The sequence below is a fragment of the Lagopus leucura genome, unplaced genomic scaffold (genome assembly GCF_019238085.1).
Source record: "Lagopus leucura isolate 7727_CA_CO unplaced genomic scaffold, USGS_WTPT01 Super-Scaffold_100159, whole genome shotgun sequence".
NCBI lineage: Eukaryota > Metazoa > Chordata > Aves > Galliformes > Phasianidae > Lagopus > Lagopus leucura.
The window spans coordinates 9,200,006-9,220,222 of NW_024962335.1; the positions used below are offsets into that span (position 1 = coordinate 9,200,006).

The 20,217-nt window shown below is 37.7% G+C and overlaps 1 protein-coding gene across 5 annotated transcripts in view; it reads right to left on the minus strand.

Annotated features, from left to right (window-relative positions):
* Positions 1-7,765: 7,765 nt before the first annotated feature.
* The window catches only part of UHRF1BP1L (UHRF1 binding protein 1 like), a 50,519-nt gene continuing 38,067 nt past the window's right edge, over positions 7,766-20,217 (minus strand). For 3 of the 5 annotated variants that reach the window (XM_042890196.1, XM_042890193.1, XM_042890197.1), the window contains exons 15-21: positions 19,784-19,959; positions 18,288-18,424; positions 16,649-16,799; positions 12,768-13,024; positions 10,492-10,600; positions 8,750-8,922; positions 7,766-8,023 (exon numbers count right to left, since the gene is read on the minus strand). In XM_042890196.1, the coding sequence (XP_042746130.1) occupies positions 7,898-8,023; positions 8,750-8,922; positions 10,492-10,600; positions 12,768-13,024; positions 16,649-16,799; positions 18,288-18,424; positions 19,784-19,959 (1,129 nt within the window). In that variant the 3' untranslated portion in view covers positions 7,766-7,897. Of the gene's footprint in view, positions 8,024-8,749; positions 8,923-10,491; positions 10,601-12,767; positions 13,025-16,648; positions 16,800-18,287; positions 18,425-19,783; positions 19,960-20,217 lie in introns of those variants that run through there. The other 2 variants (XM_042890195.1, XM_042890198.1) reach the window with 2 other exon arrangements.

Consider the following 20,217-nt stretch of genomic DNA (forward strand, 5'->3'; position numbering starts at 1 on the left):
AGCACCATGTAAGTTCTCGAAAATAAGCTCTATGTCAGATTTGTAAGCTTGTGACACTACTAGTCCATCATATATTTCATTTGGTGGTGAAGAAGATACCGTAAAACAATTGTAAAATTGAAACAGCTTAATGTGGTACTGCTCAGCTTTATTCTGATGTTAGTATTTAATCAAATTACTGCTCCTCTGAACAGCATCCCAGTGAGTACTGAACCTGCACTAACCTGAAATCTGTTTATGATCTAGTTTGTTCCCCCTCACCACTTCCCTCTCCCCATTTCAGCAAGGAAATAATTCAACTTTAACACATAAGTCAGATCAATTTGGTTTTCTTCATGTAGGACTTCTTTTACATCAGTTCATCTATCCCAGCTATTTGAATCCTTTGGTACATTTCATAACACTCACACAACCTGTTTTAGTAGTCAGCATGGGGGTTTTTTTACACATTTTTCTTTTGCGGTTTTTAAATGTCCTTTCATAAAAAAAAAATTGTTGTTTTCTACTTATCTTCTTTAATATCACTTCGTATTTCTCACAGGGAAGATTATTCTGTCAGGATGAGTTTGAAATGAAAAAGTACACCGTTCTCAGAGTATGCCTGAGTTGCAGCTCTGCCTCATCCTTTGTAAGAACTTGCTGCTTCAGGTCATTTCAAGTCAGCTGAAGTGTCCTTGACCAGGGAGAACACTTCACCTCCATTGCTTGATGGTCTCCCCTTCCCCTGCTGGCCAACTTCTGGTGGATCTCAGGACCAAGCTGTGGATGAGGTCTCAGAAGCAACTACCTGATGAAGTCCCCTATTACTCTCAAGTCTCACCTTAAGAAGGTTATACTGATTAGCATTGTAAGTTTCCAAGTGATTAGCATCACAAAGTGGGAAACTATGACAGTAACACTCTAATGTCAGTGCTTATCAATCAGTAGCCAGCTAGTATGTGCATGATGGTATTGCTCCATGAGGAATTCTCTGTCACCACAGAAATAAAAGGTGCTACTGTCTATAAATCATTAATTACTGCTGGGCTAAGCCTTTTTTTTTTTCCTCCCCTTTTTGACTGCAACACCTGTAAGCTTAAAGATGATCACAGTGCTAACTATTCAGCCAGACAGGAACAAGTTTTCTTACATAAGTTACTCAGAATTTGTTCTAATATTGTTTTCTCTGCGCTTTCTTGTCAGCACTGATTTACAGGAAGTAACTGTGGGCACGTTTTGCATAATTGCAAAGAAAAAAAGAAGCCGTGTTGTCTGTTCCTACTGAAATACTTTCCTGAGTCCCATTTCAAAGAGTTCTAAAATCTTCTTCAAGTTATGACTTTGAAGGAATACTTTCCTGTGGTATAAGCTGGAAGTGCTTCTCATAAGTGCTGAAGAAGGCTTAAGTGCTTTACCATTCAGGTCATGAACTCTCTCAGTTATGCCTTCAGATGAGTGGGAGTTGGAAACTTACAGGTTGCAATTTTTCTGGAGAGCCGCATGTTGCCAGCTGGCAGTAAATTAGGATGGCTTTGGATACATTAAAGCTAACAGCTGATTCTGCTTTATAGAATTTCTCAATGGCTGCTTGAAACTTACCATACTCTTGCGTTTCTCCTGTATAGGTAATAAAAGGCTGGGAATGGCATTTTATTATGCTTCCAGGCAGGCTAATGTATTGGGTTGGTTGTGGGTTTTTTTGGTTGGTGAGCGCTTTCTGGCACATAAATATTATTTGCTGTGTAATGATTTTTCAGGATTTTTCCTGCTGAATTTGGCCAGAGTTGCCTCAGTTCTACTCCAAGTTCTGTTCAGCCATGCACCTGTGACTGTGTTGGTGTCCACTATGTTGTTCAATTTTACAGCGCGTTCTCCTGAATGGCACTGCAGGATGACACCTCAGAAACAACTTCCCATAACACCTATCCTTAATTGCAGGGTCTTACTTAAAATAAAATTATCAAAATCGAAGCAGAATGAACAGATTAAGATTCCAGTGGAATGAAGAGACATCTGCTTGCTATGTAATTTTCTCCAGCTATGACAAAAATAACACAGCCCCATTCCTACAGTAATTTTATGTAGATTGCTTTTCTCTTTGCTTAGTCATCCTGCTTGTAAGTTTTTTGGAGAACTGAGAAGGGTATAAAAAGACACAACCCAGATCACACTCTATAGTATTAATATAAACCCTCTTGTTACATCACTATCTGTAACACGATGGAAAGCACAAGACTACAGAGCAGCAAGATGCCAGGCCACAGCAAGTGAGTATCTGCTCAGACACAACAGTGGGCACAGAAATAATGGAAAGAAGCTGCTCACCTTCAGAAGGCCTGTAATGTCCTTAGGTAAGCAGGGATCTCCAAATGAAATACCCTTGCCTCCACTGCCAACCTTTAGCTGAGTCTTGGAAGGGGTGCAGCCAGGATCTGGTCCCTGAGGTGCACTGCATGGACCTGAGCTCCCTTGGGTTGTCCCTGCCTTCCCACCAGGTGCTCAATCACTGCTTCAAGCCATGCCTTAGCATTTCCACTACACCATCTGGCAAAGGTGGGTAAGGGATTAAATATGGTTGTTCCCCAAATGCAGAAAACCTCTGTGTATATTCCTTTTTCTAAAAATGAGTACGTTTTTTTTCTAGCTAGCAAGATAATTGAACAAATAAATGGATGATATCAAGGTGGAGTTGTTCATCTACAGAATCTGAGGAAAACTAGAAAAAAAAAAACCCAAACATTCTATTTTAAAAGATAATCATAAAGTGCTACAAACAGAATCATGCAGGTTAGAAAGGATCTCCAAGATAATCTAGTCCTACAAACATGATAAACATTTTACTGTAGAAGGCAAAGTGTTAAATGTTCAGGCACTTCACGTTTTATCTAAAGAAGAAAACAGAATATGCCATAAGGAAGACGGTAGAAAAAAAAAGATAAGCTATCTAAATTGGAAGTGAAATAAAACCTGTCTTAAAATCACAGTATGAAGTTAATAGCCAAAAGTTTATAGGAACTTCAACTACAAATATTGACATCTCGTTTAATGAGGCTGTTTGTGAGTCGGCAATCAAAGCAGAGTGGTCAGGAAAGAGACGGAGCTGAAGTGACTTCTTGGACTGCCATCTAGTGGTAGAGAGGTGAGTTAGAGGACAGTCCTGCTCACCGAGTTTTATTTGTGTTTAAAAGAAGGAATGAAAAATTCGGAATTCTGAGAGCTGTTCAACACCATTCTTCTTATCAGTAAAAAGCAGTGATCATCATACAATTGAATATGACAATTCTTACCGCACAAGTATTTTTCATGCTGAAAACCTGCACTAATTACTCATACAATGCAATTACACCGTGACATTTATGACAGTTGCACCTTCCATGGTAATGGTTTGTTGAGGTCAGGAGTGATCCAAATTTGTTCTGCAGATGGGCTGTTTGGAGGCTCATTTCTTACTTAGCACTTGCTGGCTCACACTATCACTTCTGCAACGCTCAACTGAGCTCACGTCGGTCAAATATTTGAGGTATTGCCAATCATCTAACTCAAATCAAATCACAGTGGTTTCAGTCATACTCTAGTAGTAACCAGCTTAATCTCACAGGATATACAGCAGCAGCCCTTAATTCATACACTTTAGAAGGCAGTCAGCATTTTCAGTGGTCCCTTACTGAGCTGCGATGCAACTTATTTTTATGTCTAAAATTTTGCCTCAGAAAATCTTAGATAGTCTAACAGTCAACACTTAAACTACAGGGAAAAAAGCTTTAAGAAATGCATACAGTCCACTTCTCATGTTAGAATGAAAAGGCAACAGAAAGGCAATGGATAATGAAGAAGTAACAAAATGGAGATACTTCCATGTAACTGGTTAGTCTTGGCTTGGGCAAAGACGGATAAAACTAAAATGACCTTTTATCAAAGTTAACAGCGTTTACCCATTTAAGTAGCTGACAACATGTGAGTTCTTTCCTTGAAGTGCAGAATGTTCACCTTATTCTGTGTAAGAGCAGAGGCTATGAAGGGCATTCTGTTGTTGTTTTGAAGACTCACTCCTGCAGTCTGCTTCAGCTAGCAAAGCCACGCAACGTACTTGAAAGCTGCTTTACAGTATGTGAGAAGCTGCAAATTGCAAAAAGTCTTTTTAAATTCTCACGTTGGTGTTTCAAAAATAGCTCTTTTGTAAAATTGGTCTGTTTTTTCATATCCAAAATCCACATTAGCCAATAAGCAAATATTTTAATTAGTAGCTAGGCAATTTAAAGATAAAATGCCTAATCCTTGCTTACACTCATTAAAATGAGTTTAAACTGCTTGAAGCTTGTAAAAAAAACATAATTATTTAACTGAAGTGGCAGTAGGTGAGAGGAGACCATCAATTTTAACTCATTTAAATTTCAAAGAGAAAATAATGATAGAATTGTAAGATTTTTTTTTCCCATAAGAATGCTGAAGTACACTGTAAGAACTGTAACTACACAACTCATATTTTCCATTTAACCTTAAGACTGAAGCTTTTTCTTAAGATGATTGAGAAACAGAGCTTTGTTCTTCCAGCAAGTGGTTGCTGCTGGTAACCTTTCCCTATGTTTTCCTGACACCACCTTCTAGTGATTAACCTGATCTTTGTACAAATGCTTTCAGAACTACACCAATACAAGCACTTTTTTTTTTTTTTTTTTTTTTAATAGAAAATGGATTCTTTTTACTCACCCAAAGACTCATCCGCTCACTTTGAGCTGTTCACTTCTGCAGTATATCATTACATTTTTGTACTTCTGGAAGTGTGGATTCTAGATAGAAATTTTTATTATCAAGTTCCCTGTATGTTTCGTACGAATAAAGGCAACCATCACCATGTCAGGGTTAGGAAATGTTCTGTAGCTAGCAGTTCAGCTTTAGAGATCAAATATGATTCCAGCTTAAGACTCAAAGTCCATTCCTAGAGGAGCCTGCTTACAACTGAACAGACAGGGAGAACAGATGCAGGCAGGCCAAGAAGGCAGCTCCTTCCCAGCCAGCACCACCCTTCCCTCTGCCAAAGGTCATGGTATATGTAATCCAAGGACTGGAATAGTCTCTGTCATTAAGCAGGGACAGGGACATGGACACATTAGAGAGCAGCCAGGATCTACACAACTCTATCTCTTCAACAGACCTTTTAGAAGTAATTCTGTAAGGCTGTATAATTTTGATTTAAAACTGGTGCTTGTTGTTAAGTTACTGTGAGAACTGAAACAATGCATGCCAAATGTTTCAATGACGTTGCTTGAGAAAGGGCATAGGCTCCTCAATGTCAGCCAGTCTGACACTGTACTAGACACTGGAACAGTATTTCTAAACAAGCCAGATGAGCGTTAAGCTAATGGGTAGACTGGTTTAAATTTCCAGAGAAAATGTAAAATAAAACTTGGTATCAGTTTGCTTGCAAGCTTTCTGGAGTCAGTCTTCTGCATGCACTGAAGTTCTCTTAACCGTTCGGTTTAGTTCTTTGCAGAATAAAAGGCTGCGATTCATTCAAGAGACTTTATGGATGATACACATTTCATACATAGGATTTAAGGAGGTTATGAGTATTAGCAGAGCCCTGAGAACAAATTAAGCCTTTTTATTTGATCTGAGGCCTTTATTTACTATTTTTAGGATTACCTATTAAGGTTTCATTTAACTATGTACTTTCAAACACAAAAAAAAACCCTCTCTCTTGTTACTTTTACAATGTCAGAGTGACACAGTACCACCACTCTCAGTAATGTGAAGCCCACCACCAAGCACACACTTCTGAATGGTCTGCTCATTATTACAAAACTGTCCTGAAAAGAAATGCATTCAGTCGTAATGAAAAGCAAAAAGATGAAACAGAATTTCTGTATCTGCACTGGGAAGAGCCGCTTTGTTTGGGCTGGGTTTTTTGGTTTTCCTTTTTGCTAACAGAAACAGGCGTCAGCTTGTGCAGTAACAAGGAAGAAATATCTGATATTGCTATTTCTGTTTAAAAATTAAACAAGTCTCAACATATTATTCCAGCATCATGCTGCCAACCATTCTACACATTCCTTTCCTTAGAATAATTCTAACTAGATCTTAGCAGGGGTAAGCTGAGTTAGAATTACCAACTCTGAGTGTACCAATCAGAACTCAACCAGTTGAGAACTCCTCCCCTGACTCTAACATGGTATCTGTGCAAACTGGGCTACCCACATTTAACACTGTGATTTCTTAAATACCTATTTGAAATACACATCTTAAGTTTCTGTATTAGAAACTGTCATGCACATTTTTGTTCACCTTATTTAGAATAAGATAAAAATTTCCATGGGTGTTAAAGGGAGTTCCGGGTTTTGAGAGGCAGGCTTTAAAATAGTGCCTGAACCAGTTCTTCCATAGAGCCCTTGATTAAAATTACACACTTTCAATAACTTTTTACAGCAGTGAAAATTCAGTGTCCTCCAAAAAGTTTTAATGAAAAGCAGTTTAATTTAAACCAGTTTGATAGCCTGAATACACAAAGTCAAACCATGGGGTACTAAATACTTTTTGAGATATATCTACATTTATCTGCGTATCTACAAACAAAATATCCCCCAGACATCCCATGGAGCAGAAACAATTCATGGTAGTAAATAAAAGATTCTAGTTGTCAGATTCAAGGTCACCAGTTAAATTATTCAGTCCTTTTCACTTCTAGCAAAAACAGTCTCTTACAGGTATGCATTTATTTGATGTTGTTTCCAACACTGTTCAGAAGCACACTGATAATCTGTTTCACAGCATTGTGCTTTTTTATTCATTCGTACCAGTTTTTAGCTGAAAATTGATTAATTTGTACAAATCACCCATGGTTTAAATTGCATAATTACATCTCATGTAATCTCACAATTTTATAGGGTAATTAAATGTTTCTCTAAAGCTTTTTAATATATATGTGTATATATATATATTTATAATCAAAAAAGCAATATACAATTAATGAATCCCTGTAGGAATTTCCCTCCCGCCCCCCACAAGCACTGACCTTACATATTTAAATACACTGGACCAAAGCCTCGGGCATGTCTGATAAAGTTCACAGAATCAGACATAGATGCAAAATGGCTGAAAGATCACCTTTCACAAACTGCTGGATCCTTCTGCAGGGCTATCTCCTCATCACAGAGAGAGAAAAGCATGTGTGTGAATGTCTAAATTAGACCAGCTGTACAGATGCTGTGGGCTTTCGTGCTGGAATAAACTCCAGTAGTGCCCTCTAACTTACATTCTCCAGCATTTACTGTGGTATTTCAGGAGCATGTGTGGAAAGGGTACATAGAACTCTATAGCACCAGAGGATTATTCTTAAAATCCTCTCTGGGCAAATTACATAGAATTTAGGGCCAGTTTAGGGCTATTTTAATTTTCAGTACTATACTATTCTAGGGGATCTAACATATCATAGTGCAAATGTAACCTCCTATATAGAAACTGTCTAGTAATACTAGAACATAATCTTAACAAACAGAGGTACAGTTTGTTAACGAGGCATGGTGCGCTTTACTCAGTTAAGCAACTGGGCACCTTCTTTCATTGCTGAGCCATCCAGTTTTCAAAAAAATCCCAAGTGTTTTAAAAATAACATCTCCTTTAATAATATTGAAAGTAGCTGATATGATTCTTTTCTTCAGTAAATTAATAAAGTATGGTATAAACTGATTTCTCCAGTCATTTCAGTTTAAAATGGGCTGAAAAAAGTTACAGTATCTAATGACATTTTCAGAATAGTAACTATTTCAAAAACATTCTGTTTGTGATGAGAAAACTTTTGTTCGTGACCAAAAAACAAAAAAAAACAACCAAAAACCATGTCTTCCAGCAATTCACCAACAGTTCTTCAGATGTTGCAGTCACCTGAAGTTCTGGCAATGCCTCGCACCAACAGAACACTGTCCTACTGATGATCAACATTCATCTTCTTTATACGATGAAGCAGGGCATCTTTCTCCATTTGGACTTCAGCAAGAGCTGCTTTAGCTTTGGCCAGTTCCTGTTTGAGACATTCGTTTTCTTCAACAAGCTGAAACAGTTGGGTTAGAAAAACATGTTATTGGCATTTCTGCATACTCTCAACATTATCCGTGACAGTAACTTCTAAAATGACATACACTGGTAGTCATACCCATTGTTTGGGGATGGTCTGTTGAGGTCAGTGACCAATTCCCAGTTAATGATGGCAGAAAATGGAAAGAATTGTTGCAAGATCCCTAGATTCCATGTTTCAGTTATGCCATTTCCATCCTGCAGCAGAATGAAGTAACACTACATTCTGAGGTCTAAGAATGGATTCTTATCCAGAGGAGAAAGAAAGCTAAACTGATGTGTGAACTTTTTCACCATCAATTCAATATCCAGATACGACTGAGAGGTTAATAACAACCTGACTCAGGCATCTAGTCCTTCGCCTTTGATAGCTGTGCTATACAGAAGATGGGGAGGTGGGGAAAAGGAAGACAGGAGTATTACATAGTTTGTGACTTTCTCCCTCATGAAACTCCATCTGATATAGAGGGAAAGACTGCTCTGCAATATGCTACCACTCTGTTTAGATAGCAGTATTAAATTTATTTTGCATGCTTACATACTGAGCCATGCTATATTATCTGCAATTTCTACTTTCCAACCCAAACAGATTTCTAAACAGAAGTAAACCCTCAGCTCACTCTCAAATAATCTAACAATTCTGATGACTGTAGCAACTTTGAGGGAAGGGGAAATAAAGGGGGGAAAAAAAAAGAATACTTACTACCTCATTTTTTATGAAGTCAGCTGAATCTCTGTTTGATTTAACTGGGCTAGGAATTTCACAAGTAGTCTGCGTAGCTTGGTCCTGTGTTTTATGTCCTGCAGGTCTTGCTGCTTGCTGCAGTGCACTACTTGAATTCTTCATCTTCGACCCATCGTTTACTCTTTGATTGTCTGTATCACAGAAAGATGCTTGAGTGTAGTGTTCACATTTATGTTTTTTCTTTTTTTTTTTTTTTTAATAAAACTTAATCAGCAGCAGCAGTAAACAAAAGCCACTTCAACAAATACAGTTTTAATATCAGGCATGTTCATATTTACCTTCCAAAATTAAATATAAAAATTGAAACGAAACTGAAATATAAGCCAAATACTCTTTTGAAGGAATTAAAAAAAAAAAAAAAAAAAGGAGAGGAGGTGTAAGAAGACACAACACACAAATTCTAGCTCCAAGAAAATCATCACATTTTTATACTGAGTGCTATCATCACTATAGAGAATGCATTCTGAGTAATTATCTATACAAAGACAACAGAGCTTGCCAATGGAAAAAGCATATCTGAATAACTGTATTTCAGATCTTCATTATCAGAAGCCTGGAACATGCATTAAAATGGGGGAGAGGAGAGCACAAGTTTGAGAACTATTAATATTGCCACTGCAGGAATGTCTGCAGGTCCAAATCAGATCTGAGGTCTGCATTTAAGTTTAAAGATACTTGGATAAACCTGCAAGATGAAGATTTTAAATTAGAAAATAACTTAAATGGCTCGCTATTAAGGAAACTTTCTAACTGGAGTGCATGATAACATCAGGTTGGATGGGGCCCTGGGCAGCCTGGTCTAGTATTAGATATGGAGGTTGGTGGCCCTGCATGCTACAGGGAGCTTGATGATCCTTGAGGCCCCTCCCAACCAGAGCCATTCTATGATCTATTAAAACAAACTGCTGTACGCTAAGTGTTAAATGAGGGCATTTGTCTTTATATTCCAATATTTTTTTTCATCCTTCTAAATCCTCTCTTTAAATTACTCCTTCCTCCCATGTCTAATATCTGAAGATGGCCAAAATCTGCCCCTGCTTTGAGTAAAGGGAAGGACCAAATTACTATGATATTCTGACCTATTTGTAAAAGACAGCAGTTATCAGTATTTAGTATTTGCCTATATATGTAGGAAAGAAAATTAATACATTATAAACCTTTCATAAAAGGTACAAAGTTAAATCCCTATTTGAAATGCAAGTCTCAGCACAAACCTAGTCGTTATAACCAGGATGCAACCATAAAATGCACCATTTAAAATAACTTAGTGCATTTCTCAAATCGCACATATTGTAGAACAAATGATTATCTGCTATCTGCAAATCATAAAAAGAAAAAATCAACATAAAGCATGCAGGTAGCTATCTTGCTGAACTGTAAAGAAATGCAACTTCCTTCAAGGAAGGAATCTCAGGCATCTCATGAAGTGATGTGCATTAATGAAACAAGCCCTGAGAGTGTTTTATGCATATTCCTCACAGACAGATTCAGCTGCAGGTTGGTACCACTAACCATAGGCCACTCAAAAAGGAGTATTTCTGCTGTGTGACTACACTTAGAATTCTACTGCAGCACTACTGACATAAATTAACCACCAGTTACCTTTTCATTATTAGATATGTGTCTAAACAAATACAAACATGGAATCAGTAATAACTGGATTATAATACTGCGTTAACCAGTGGCAGGAAGATACAAACCTCTAATGAAGAAAGAGCCATCATCATTTCGTTCTATCCAAAGTATGTCAATATGCAGTTTTATGGGTACTAGCTCACACGCTTTGAGATTTTCACGTGGACTATCATCCTGAAAAATACAAGTATCCAAAAATGCGTTCACCAGGAAATCAAAATTGTAAAGATGTTAAATTAAACTTAAGTTTCTTTAATGAAACTTGAAAGGGAGCAGAATTTTCTAATGGGATTTCCACTATACTTCTGCTTTCTTTTTTTTTCTTTTTTTTTCTTTTTTTTGATTTTCCCGTGGATCATATTTAAGGCCTAAATTTATCTCTCAAGTAAGTCTGCTGAACTCAATATATATGCAGTTTGGTTAAAATACTTCAAAGTATTTTCACAGACATTTCAATAAGATTTAATTCCAACTGAAGACACTTCTTAGCTCAGGAGCTCTTAGAGTCAAAGATAAGAAGCCCACACTATATAGTATCTGATTTTCCCCTGACCTATTTGAAGATTCAGTGGCACAGCTACCATTCTTGACAGAACCTCATCTTTTTAGAATTTAGTTTGGTTTGATGCCAACTGCAATTCAGCTCATTATTGTACCAAGCGGAAGGAAAACGTCACTAATTATTTCCTTTGGGGTTCCTCCAGGAAATCTTTATAGTTCATTATCCCTGTCAAGCAAGTTGATGCAGAAAAATCATACATATTATCATTAACACAAAATTGGACGAAGCGTTACTGTCAACGTTTCTTGAACATCACTAAGATGGCAGCAGAAAGTACAAAAACAAATCAGGAGTTTGAGGAAGGTTTTTTTTGTCCCCACAAAACATCCTGCAACAAGTCTCGTTCAGAAGAATACACGCAGCACTGAACAGATGATGAGGTATAAGGTTAAACCATGCTCTCCTGCTCTCTGTTACCAACAGTGATACAAAAATGAACAATCTGTATGCCAAATCTGTCACTGGTCAGCCATCACAAGCAACTTCACTGTGATGTATGCACTGCTGAGCAAGAACTTGAGTACTTACACTTCCAAGCAGAATCTTATTGCCAGTTTATTGGTGTATATTCCCAACCTCAAACAGCCATTTTCTTAAGAACCATTTGCCTAAGCCTGCTTTTATTGGCAGGGTTGTGCTGCCAATAAGCCAGCACAACCCTGATTTTCACATACAGGTGACTGTATGTTAAAAATTTTCTTTTTCCACTTCAGTATTCACATTTGTGATGCATTGGAATCTGGGGAACAGAACCATTCTTAACAAGTGTCCTTGCACTACTTCTGTTGTAGAAATAGCCCTGAAGGAGTGCCTACGGATCCTCAGGGGATGAAGAAGCTACACAAAGGAGAGAGGGAACACTGATGCAGTCTGATATTCAAGTCTGAGCAGAACACTGTGGAGGCAATAGATGACATTCTGGTCAAGAACGATCTTAACAGAAACAAGGCCTTAGCTCAGATGCAGAATTTGACCTATTTCAGTTCTCACTGCGTTCATCATTTGCGTGCGCAATTATTAATTTCCAAAGAAATGTTACAATGATTTTTTTTTTTTATTATTGTTGTTAACTGCCCTCATTTTTGCATCCAATGGTTCTGCAGCACAGAACTCACCACTTCATTTCGGTGTCTGAAAGAATGTCTTCGAGGAGACTTGAGTAGCACTGTCCTCTTAGCCTTACTATTTTAAGCTGAAGTGGTGAGAAGAGCTGCATTTAGTAACTGTTTCTAGGTAGGGCAGAACCTGAAAATCTGAGTTTGGAGAAACAGCACTCAAGAGGTTTGAACTGGAATTCTTGTTATTTTTTCCTTATTTTGAACTGAACTTTCATTATGAAAACTGTCCTTTAAAGAAGAAGAAAAAGTTAACCTCAAAAAACAGTTTTATAATTAAAATACCATTACTTTGCTAATCAAAAAAGCCTAGTTTAAAAACAAAAAAATGAAAACAATCCCACAGTACTTTTAGAAATACTGAATACCTTACCTGTATACACCAAAACTTTGTCACTCTACAAAAGTGGCTAGGAGAGGATGTTTTAAAAAATAACAAATACTGATTTATGTAAATAGCTTGGTCTTGCAGAGAATTCCTCTCTGGGAATATCAGAGTTAACCAAATCTATGGATTTTTAAATTGTTTCAGTATTATCCAAAGACATTACAAAGCACGATAGCAGTTTCTTTGAAGTTAACTATATCCAGATTACCAAGTTATTATCAAAGAAATGAAAACACAATTTCCTTAAAGCAGTTAAGTAGCTCTTTGTTAACATACTTTTAAATTAATCATTGCATTAGAAACTTTTATCTTCATAGGCATCACTTCTGCAACAGCTTCATCTTCTAGAAAATGCTGAATGTTTGTGAGGGAAGACGTTAGAAATTCAGCACTGAAGTTCTCAACGTGACACTGAAGAAAACCATTTTTAACAGCCAGCAGAGAATGCATGATGGCACTAGGCCCACTTTCCCATCTCAGACTAATCTCAGGTGACGGTTTAACTGGTCCAGCCACAGCTTTACAATCAGAACCTGTTGCAGAAGGAAAACAAATTTGCATTAAAATTTTGCAATGTACAAAAAGCAATTATGGTTCAATTATTTCCATCTACATTGTCCAAATAGTTTTCCAAAAGTACTTGGGAAGTATTACTCAGGATAATGCAGAACTGCACATATATACTAAATTCAGACTGTACCTAGAAGTACAAAATTTTCAGTATATTACAAGTCCTTGTATTTCACTGTGACAAACGAGACAATATATAAGTACTATTGTACACAAAAGATATGCATTTTCTCAATGTCCTGACAATCAAAAAGCAATTGTTTTCATACTTTTCCACCAACTCCTTCAATTTTAATTCAGAAAAACTTGCAAGTCAGTTCATACTCTCAGGAAAGCAGGTATTCTCTTAGAAAGGTAGAATTTCCTGACACAGCAAATTACTCGCTGTGCAGGAACATAAACAGCAATCAAGATAGAGAATGTAACTATATGTTGTTCTATCATTTGTAGCAGTAGATTTGAACTTTAAGAGAACTGGCATTCTCTTGTTAGATTCAGTAAGGACATAACCAGTAAGGACAATTGCAACATTCAACTGAACAGTTCTAGAAATTAAATAAAAGACTTAAGGCAATGAGATATTGAGAAAGTAAGTCCAATATCCCTCAGAAAAAGAGGGTTCACCACCAGAAATAAATACCTCAAGGGTATTGGCCCTCTTGGCCACCTGAGCACACTGTTGGCTCATGTTCAGCCGAGCATCAACCAACACCCCCAGGTCCCTTTCCTCTTCACAGTCATCCAGCCACTCATCCCCAAGCCTATAGCACTGCATGGGGTTGTTGTGGCCAAAGTGCAGGACCTGGCACCTGGCCTTGTTGAACCTCATCCCATTCACATCAGCCCAGTGATCCAGCTTATCTAGATCTCTCTGAAGAGCCTCCCTACCCTCAGGCAGATCGACACCACCTCCCAGCTTGGTGTCATCTGCAAACTTCCTGAGGGTGCACTCAATCCTCTCATTTAGGTCATCCGTAAAGGTATCAAACAAGATGGGCCCCAGTACCGATCCCTGGGGACACCACTTGTAACCACTTGTCGCCAGCTGGACTTACCTCCATTAACCACTACCTGTTGGGCACAGCCTTCTAGCCAGCTCCTTACCCAAAGAAGGGTATGCCTGTCCAGGCCACGGGCACCAGTTTCCCCAGGAGAAAACTGTGGGAGGTCACGTCAAAGGCTCTGCTGAAGTCCAGGTAGACTAGACTCAGCAGCCTTTCCCTCATCTACCAGGGTGGTCACCCAGTCGTAGAAGGAGGTGAGGTTGGTCAAGCACGACCTGCCTTTCATGAACCCGTGCTGGCTGCGCCTGATCCCCTGGACGCCACACACGAGCTGTGTGATCTCACCAAAGATGATTTGCTCCATAACTTTCCCTGGTACTGAGGTCAGGCGGACAGGCCTGTAGTCCCCCAGATCCTCCTTATGGCCCTTCTTGTAGATGGGAGTCACATTGGCAAGCCTGTTTTATCCTGTTCTTTATGCTCTCCCCACATTACTGACATGCAGTTTGTTGAAATCTCCCCTTCTTCATTTCTGGTTGTGTAAATATGAGCAATTATAGTAAAGCTGAAGAGATGGCTTAGGGGACATCTACAAGCAGTCTTCCAATACCTAGGATGAGGTTACAAGAAAGACTGAGCCAGGATCTTCACAGTGGTTCTTAGTTGAGAGACAACAGCCCAAGCTGAAACTGAAGGTAAGGAACGAAGGCAATTATCCTGTGATCTTATGGTTTCCTGTGGTGACTGCTTTGCTGTGTACTAACATTAAGTCATAAAACATATCATATTTGTTACCCTTTACCCCTCTCTTTCAGAAATAACCTACTCTGAATTATCTGGCAAGCATTACAAAAACAATCAAAGAAACTGGTATGCTGGTGAGTTGCAAGTTAGCTACATTGCTTCTTGGTCACAGATTCCTACACAGTTTAAAACATTGCACACTTTGCTATTAGCAGTACATGTGATGTCTTACTTAGGAAGGAAAAAAAAAAAAAGAAAATGTATTCAGTAATGCTTTAATGCTTATTCTGCACACCTCCAAATGAAACAAACAAACAAAAAGATACTTCACAGAATTAGTGTTCCTTCTGAAATAAATTCTGGTTAAAATTCCAAGATGCCTCTGCTGATCACATTACATTCATGAGACACAAGCTTTTTGATACATCATGTCTCTACAGACACACTTAGGCTGCCTGTCAAAGAAAAGATGTTTGCACTACGTGAGCATATTTTGAAAAGGCATAGTTGGCACACTGTTAATTGCTCCTGTAATGCTATAGTAACCACTCACAGTGTCAGTGCCTAAAGATTCAGGTTTTTGATACTCTAAACCAGGAGCAGTACAGACCAAAACTGTAGAAAACCAGACAATTATTTCATAAGTCACACTGACATTCTGCTTGGTCAAATTCCAGCCTTGAGAGGTGGGCCCAGGAGAACCTCTTGAGATTCAACAAAGCCAAGTGTACAGTCTCTGCTCTAGAGTGTTTCTCTTCCTCTCAGGAATATTTAAGGACTTTAATACCTAAATCCCGTCTGTCTGGATTAGAGCTAAAAAAAGCTGTAGCACATGTTGTGGTTGCTTTTTTGTTGTTGTTGTTTTTTCTATTTACTTTCATAAATTACTTTCCTCTTGCTTTCATAACGACATGACAGAGAACCAAAGCTGTCTGCTGATGCATGAACCGACAGCCAGACAAAAATCCTCCCCTGCTGGACCACCCTCTCGTCTTCAGATGCAAGAACTCAATTGCAACATCATGCAACAGCTGCTCAGGTTACCAGTACATTTTTTGTTTGTTTTGTATTAGCTAAGACATCACAGGCTGCATCACCAAGCCTCCTGAAGAAAATCCATATTGCTGAAAAGCTGGAAATAAATGGCAGTCAAGCATTGCTGTAACTTTTTCTCATGAAAGGAAATGAACCAGAAGCAGAAGGCAGGTGCACTGGGGATCCACCCCCAAAACCCTATTGCTGGCATCCAGCGATCTGTGTACAAGGCTGGCAAAGGGGAGGAAAACAAACTGTGACAAAGTGGCATGCCAATACAGCAAGCCAAGAAAAAAACCTCATAGTATGTGAACTATGTTTTCTGGCAGAGAATGTACATGGATCCACACCCAAGAACAGCTCTCACTTAATACACTGGTTGATCTAGTTGCGCCAACACATGGCATGAAACTACATTTGCATCAAGATTTAGGAAAAAAAAAATAGAAAGGAAAAAAAGGCCATCACAGTGGCAATCTTTCCTGGTAAAGAGTCAGTTTTTACTTTTCTTAAATCATAAATTATAAATTAGCTTAATCTGTGGGCTTTAATTTAACACACAGAAAGCATTTTGGAGAAAAGAATAAACTGTATTCAGAAACAGTCTTTCAAGACAAGGTACAGTTAGGCAAAGCATCATTAGAGCAGTAACAGGACTCTATCTTGATGAAACAATAACAAAATGTAATGCAACTTAGATGAGCTTAAAAAAAACAAATTAATCAAGAGAATTCAATACAATAAATGTGGGTTTTTTTTTTTTTTTTTTTTTTTTTTAATTAAGATCTCACTGTTAGTTCTTACCCACAGTCCTGTTGCAAAGATAATGTCGAACACTGATGTTTCCAAGTTGATTTGGTATCACTTGGTTGACCTGAAGGCATATTTCTGTGTCTTCCCCTCTGATGTCAATTTCACCGTTAACACCAAATATTTGGAAAACCACAACAGACATCTGTCAACAAAAAATAAGATAAAAAACAAGATTTTAAATTGAATTTATATTGTTTATTGCCTATGAAGTTGCCTAAAACTTTCTGCCCTCTCTCAAAAAGAAGAGTCTTTATATCCATAACTCTTGCTCAGAAGAGTAACAGAAATTTTTCTCATTTCCTCTTCTTTTTGCACCCATTGGATTGACAACAGGTTGGTTCAATTGTCTGCTCAGACAAGAGTCTTGTAGTCATAACCCACCATAACAATTCAGAACTGGACAGAAAAGTCCTGAGACAGACTTTCCCCACTCTTGATACATGGCCTGCGTCATACCCAACATTTTTTAAGGATGCACTGAACTTCCTGCATATCATAAGCACAACCAAGCATTTTCAGTGCTGAATCCAGCCAAGATAAAGAATCAACACAGAATACAAAACTTCAGCCATCTGCTCAGTAGTCAATCCTTCTTCCTCTATTCGCAGTGTCTTTTGAAAAAAGTAGAAGCTAGTTTCAAAAGTCAGCTTTGGTATTGGGATACATCCATCCATCATCATCATTACTACAAATCTGGTCTCCATTTTGTTTTTTTTCCTGGTGCATTCTGCACGTAGAACAAACATGCCAGCATATATTTGTGTAACAAGCTGCATGAACTTAGTACTCTCCATATTACTCATACGCACAAGTGAACGAGAGCTTATTTGGAAGGAACTAATCACTTAAATGAGCTATGTTTCTTTTCATTTGTTTTTATTTTTAAATGAAAATGAAATTCACTCCATTTCATTTGACCCATGCATCCCTGGGTTTCTGGTTCACGATCTCAACTGATATAAGAATTTAACTGAAGAAATACTGATTAGTGTAAAGACCAGGAAGGAGTAAGCAGATAAGCAAACAAAAAAAAGGTGGTGCTTGCACGATGTCTCAGGAAGAAGATATTTCCCTATATCCCCTGTTCTTACAGTCCTCACTAAATAGTGGCCATTGTCTCGACATAATTCTGGACAAAAAGCATCTCTCATCTGAGCCAGGAGGACCACTGGCAAGCTCCTCTTTGCAACTACTACAGAATGTTACACTTGCTGAGGAAACGTCTCCACCTAAGAGGAGGCTTTTGAGTTATAATGGTTAATCTATACTCAGTGTGAAAAAAGCTTAAAAATACCATATTCAATACTTAAGAGCATAAAAGAACACAATGATAGAAGAAAATATTGCTGTGTACTAAACCAGAAAGATTTTCTGGCATTTTCAATTGGAATAGCTACTGCCATTTATTAATGGTAGCTACAGAGGAGATAACAAGGATAGAGAATGCTCAGCAGAACTTGGACTATAATCTTCATTTGTACTTAATTGCACCAGATCTACAGGCCTACATAATGCACTAACAAAACCTCCCCAAACTACTTGAAAATCCCTTCAGAAAGTATTCATTTTTCCTCTATTTTCATCTTTAATTTACTGAACCATGTATTCTAATGGAATTCAACAGTATTACCATTTCTTCACTAGTCTCATGGGCATTCTCTGAAGCAGCACTCATGGCATCTGGAGATGACCCATCACAATTTTCAATCACTGTGCCTCCTTCATGGGCATTTTCTGATGGGCTTTGATAGTTTGTGGCTGTAATACCTTCCACACACACACCAGAAAAAATGCAAAAGTTAACACAGCATAGCCTGAATCACTGTTGCATTAAGAATAAAGTCAGTATCTGATACCGTATGCATGCACAAAACTCATTTTTAAAAAATGAGCTGAATAGCTTATTAAACAAATACCTATGACTGAACTGCCAAATCTATTCCTCATATAAAGAGGAGCAGTTAAGGCAGGGTGGTGACAAAAATGAAATGGCACTCTACATGGATTGCCTGAAAACTTGTGAAGGGCCCTTCTTAGTTTTCTAAATCAAACATCAATCTAATTCAGCAGAAAAAAGGTTAAGGGTTCCAAGGTGGTTACCTAGAATACCATACAGCACCTTTAAAGCAAATGCAGTTTTGTGTTTAAAGAAATGAGATACATCTTTTTTTCATTAGAGTGATCATTGAGGTTATTGTTTCCTTGACAACTAGGAAGCACACAGACTTAACTTATAGCTAAATAGCGTTTAAGTTAAAAAGACATATAAAGGTTATTAAAAATGGAAGATTCATTTTATAGCATACTCCTACATATGCAGGAATACTCCTACAATCCAAAACATGTAACAGGTCTGCACATAAAGAATTACTGTTTTTTTTTTTGGCCTAGAACAATAAATCTACAGAAAAAATTACTGTCATTCTAATTCAAAAGTAGAAAACAGGTAATGTCTACTTATTATATTTCCTGACATTAGAAAATTACTTCATCCGTTACATCATTAGTTGCACAAGACCACAATGCTGCAGACTATATAGAGACAATTATATTGATAAATTCATTTTTTTCCACACAGATCAGAACCAAAGACTCATGCACAGATAAGCAAAAACTGAACAAGTATTTGCTGTTACACAGTCAGTAGGTATGAACTGCTTTATAAGGAATGAGACTACCAAATTATTTGCCAGGTGGCATGACAAATACTAGTGAAAATCTTTCTTTTTTTTTTTTTCCTCCCCTCATCTACTATTAAAATTGAAGCTCCTTTACCACTTCAAGTGTATTTCAGGGCACAACTCTAAAAACTTACAGCTGAAGCAAGTGCTTAAAGCAAAGCAGTAAACAGTTTGCTTAATTCAGGGTTCCAACACAGTGCTGCAATGCATTAGCTCACCTCAAGAGATGAAAACTATGTAGTGGTTAAATTAAGTTGCACATGCAATTGCTTTCCCTTGAGATGACATGTTGTGGAAATGCTTGGTATTACTCACTAGTGGAGCTACTAGAAATAGTGCTGTAACATATCCAGGATTTGCTGCACCACAATGCATCTGAGTATCATTTTAGTAATGAACAACATTTTCATGCATTGTTTAAAAACATTTTGTTAAGTGTATTTACCTTTTTCTAGAAAGCTTTGGCTATCACTTCCATCACTCTCCGCTAAATGCTCCTCTAGCATCATACTATCAATAGAGATGGTATCCAGAGAGATCTGTGATGGACTTCTTTTCATATTCTTGTAGGAAACAGAGAATGCAGGAAGGCTGGATGGGCAGCGGTCCCTAGGCTTTGCACTTTGAAACATTAAGACATAAGAAATTATTTTTTCACCTTAAATGAATTTCCTAGAAGTTACTTTAGAGAAGTCATCTAAGCCAGGCAAGATATAAAAGAAAACAAACAAACAAACAAAAAAACCCAACATTATTTTACAATCCTTTAGCATGGAAAAATCAAGCAAAGAAACAACATGCATTCCTGTATGCATGTCAATATTTTTCTCAATACATAATTTGTAGCATTTAAATCAAATAAGCTGTTTAAACCAAGTA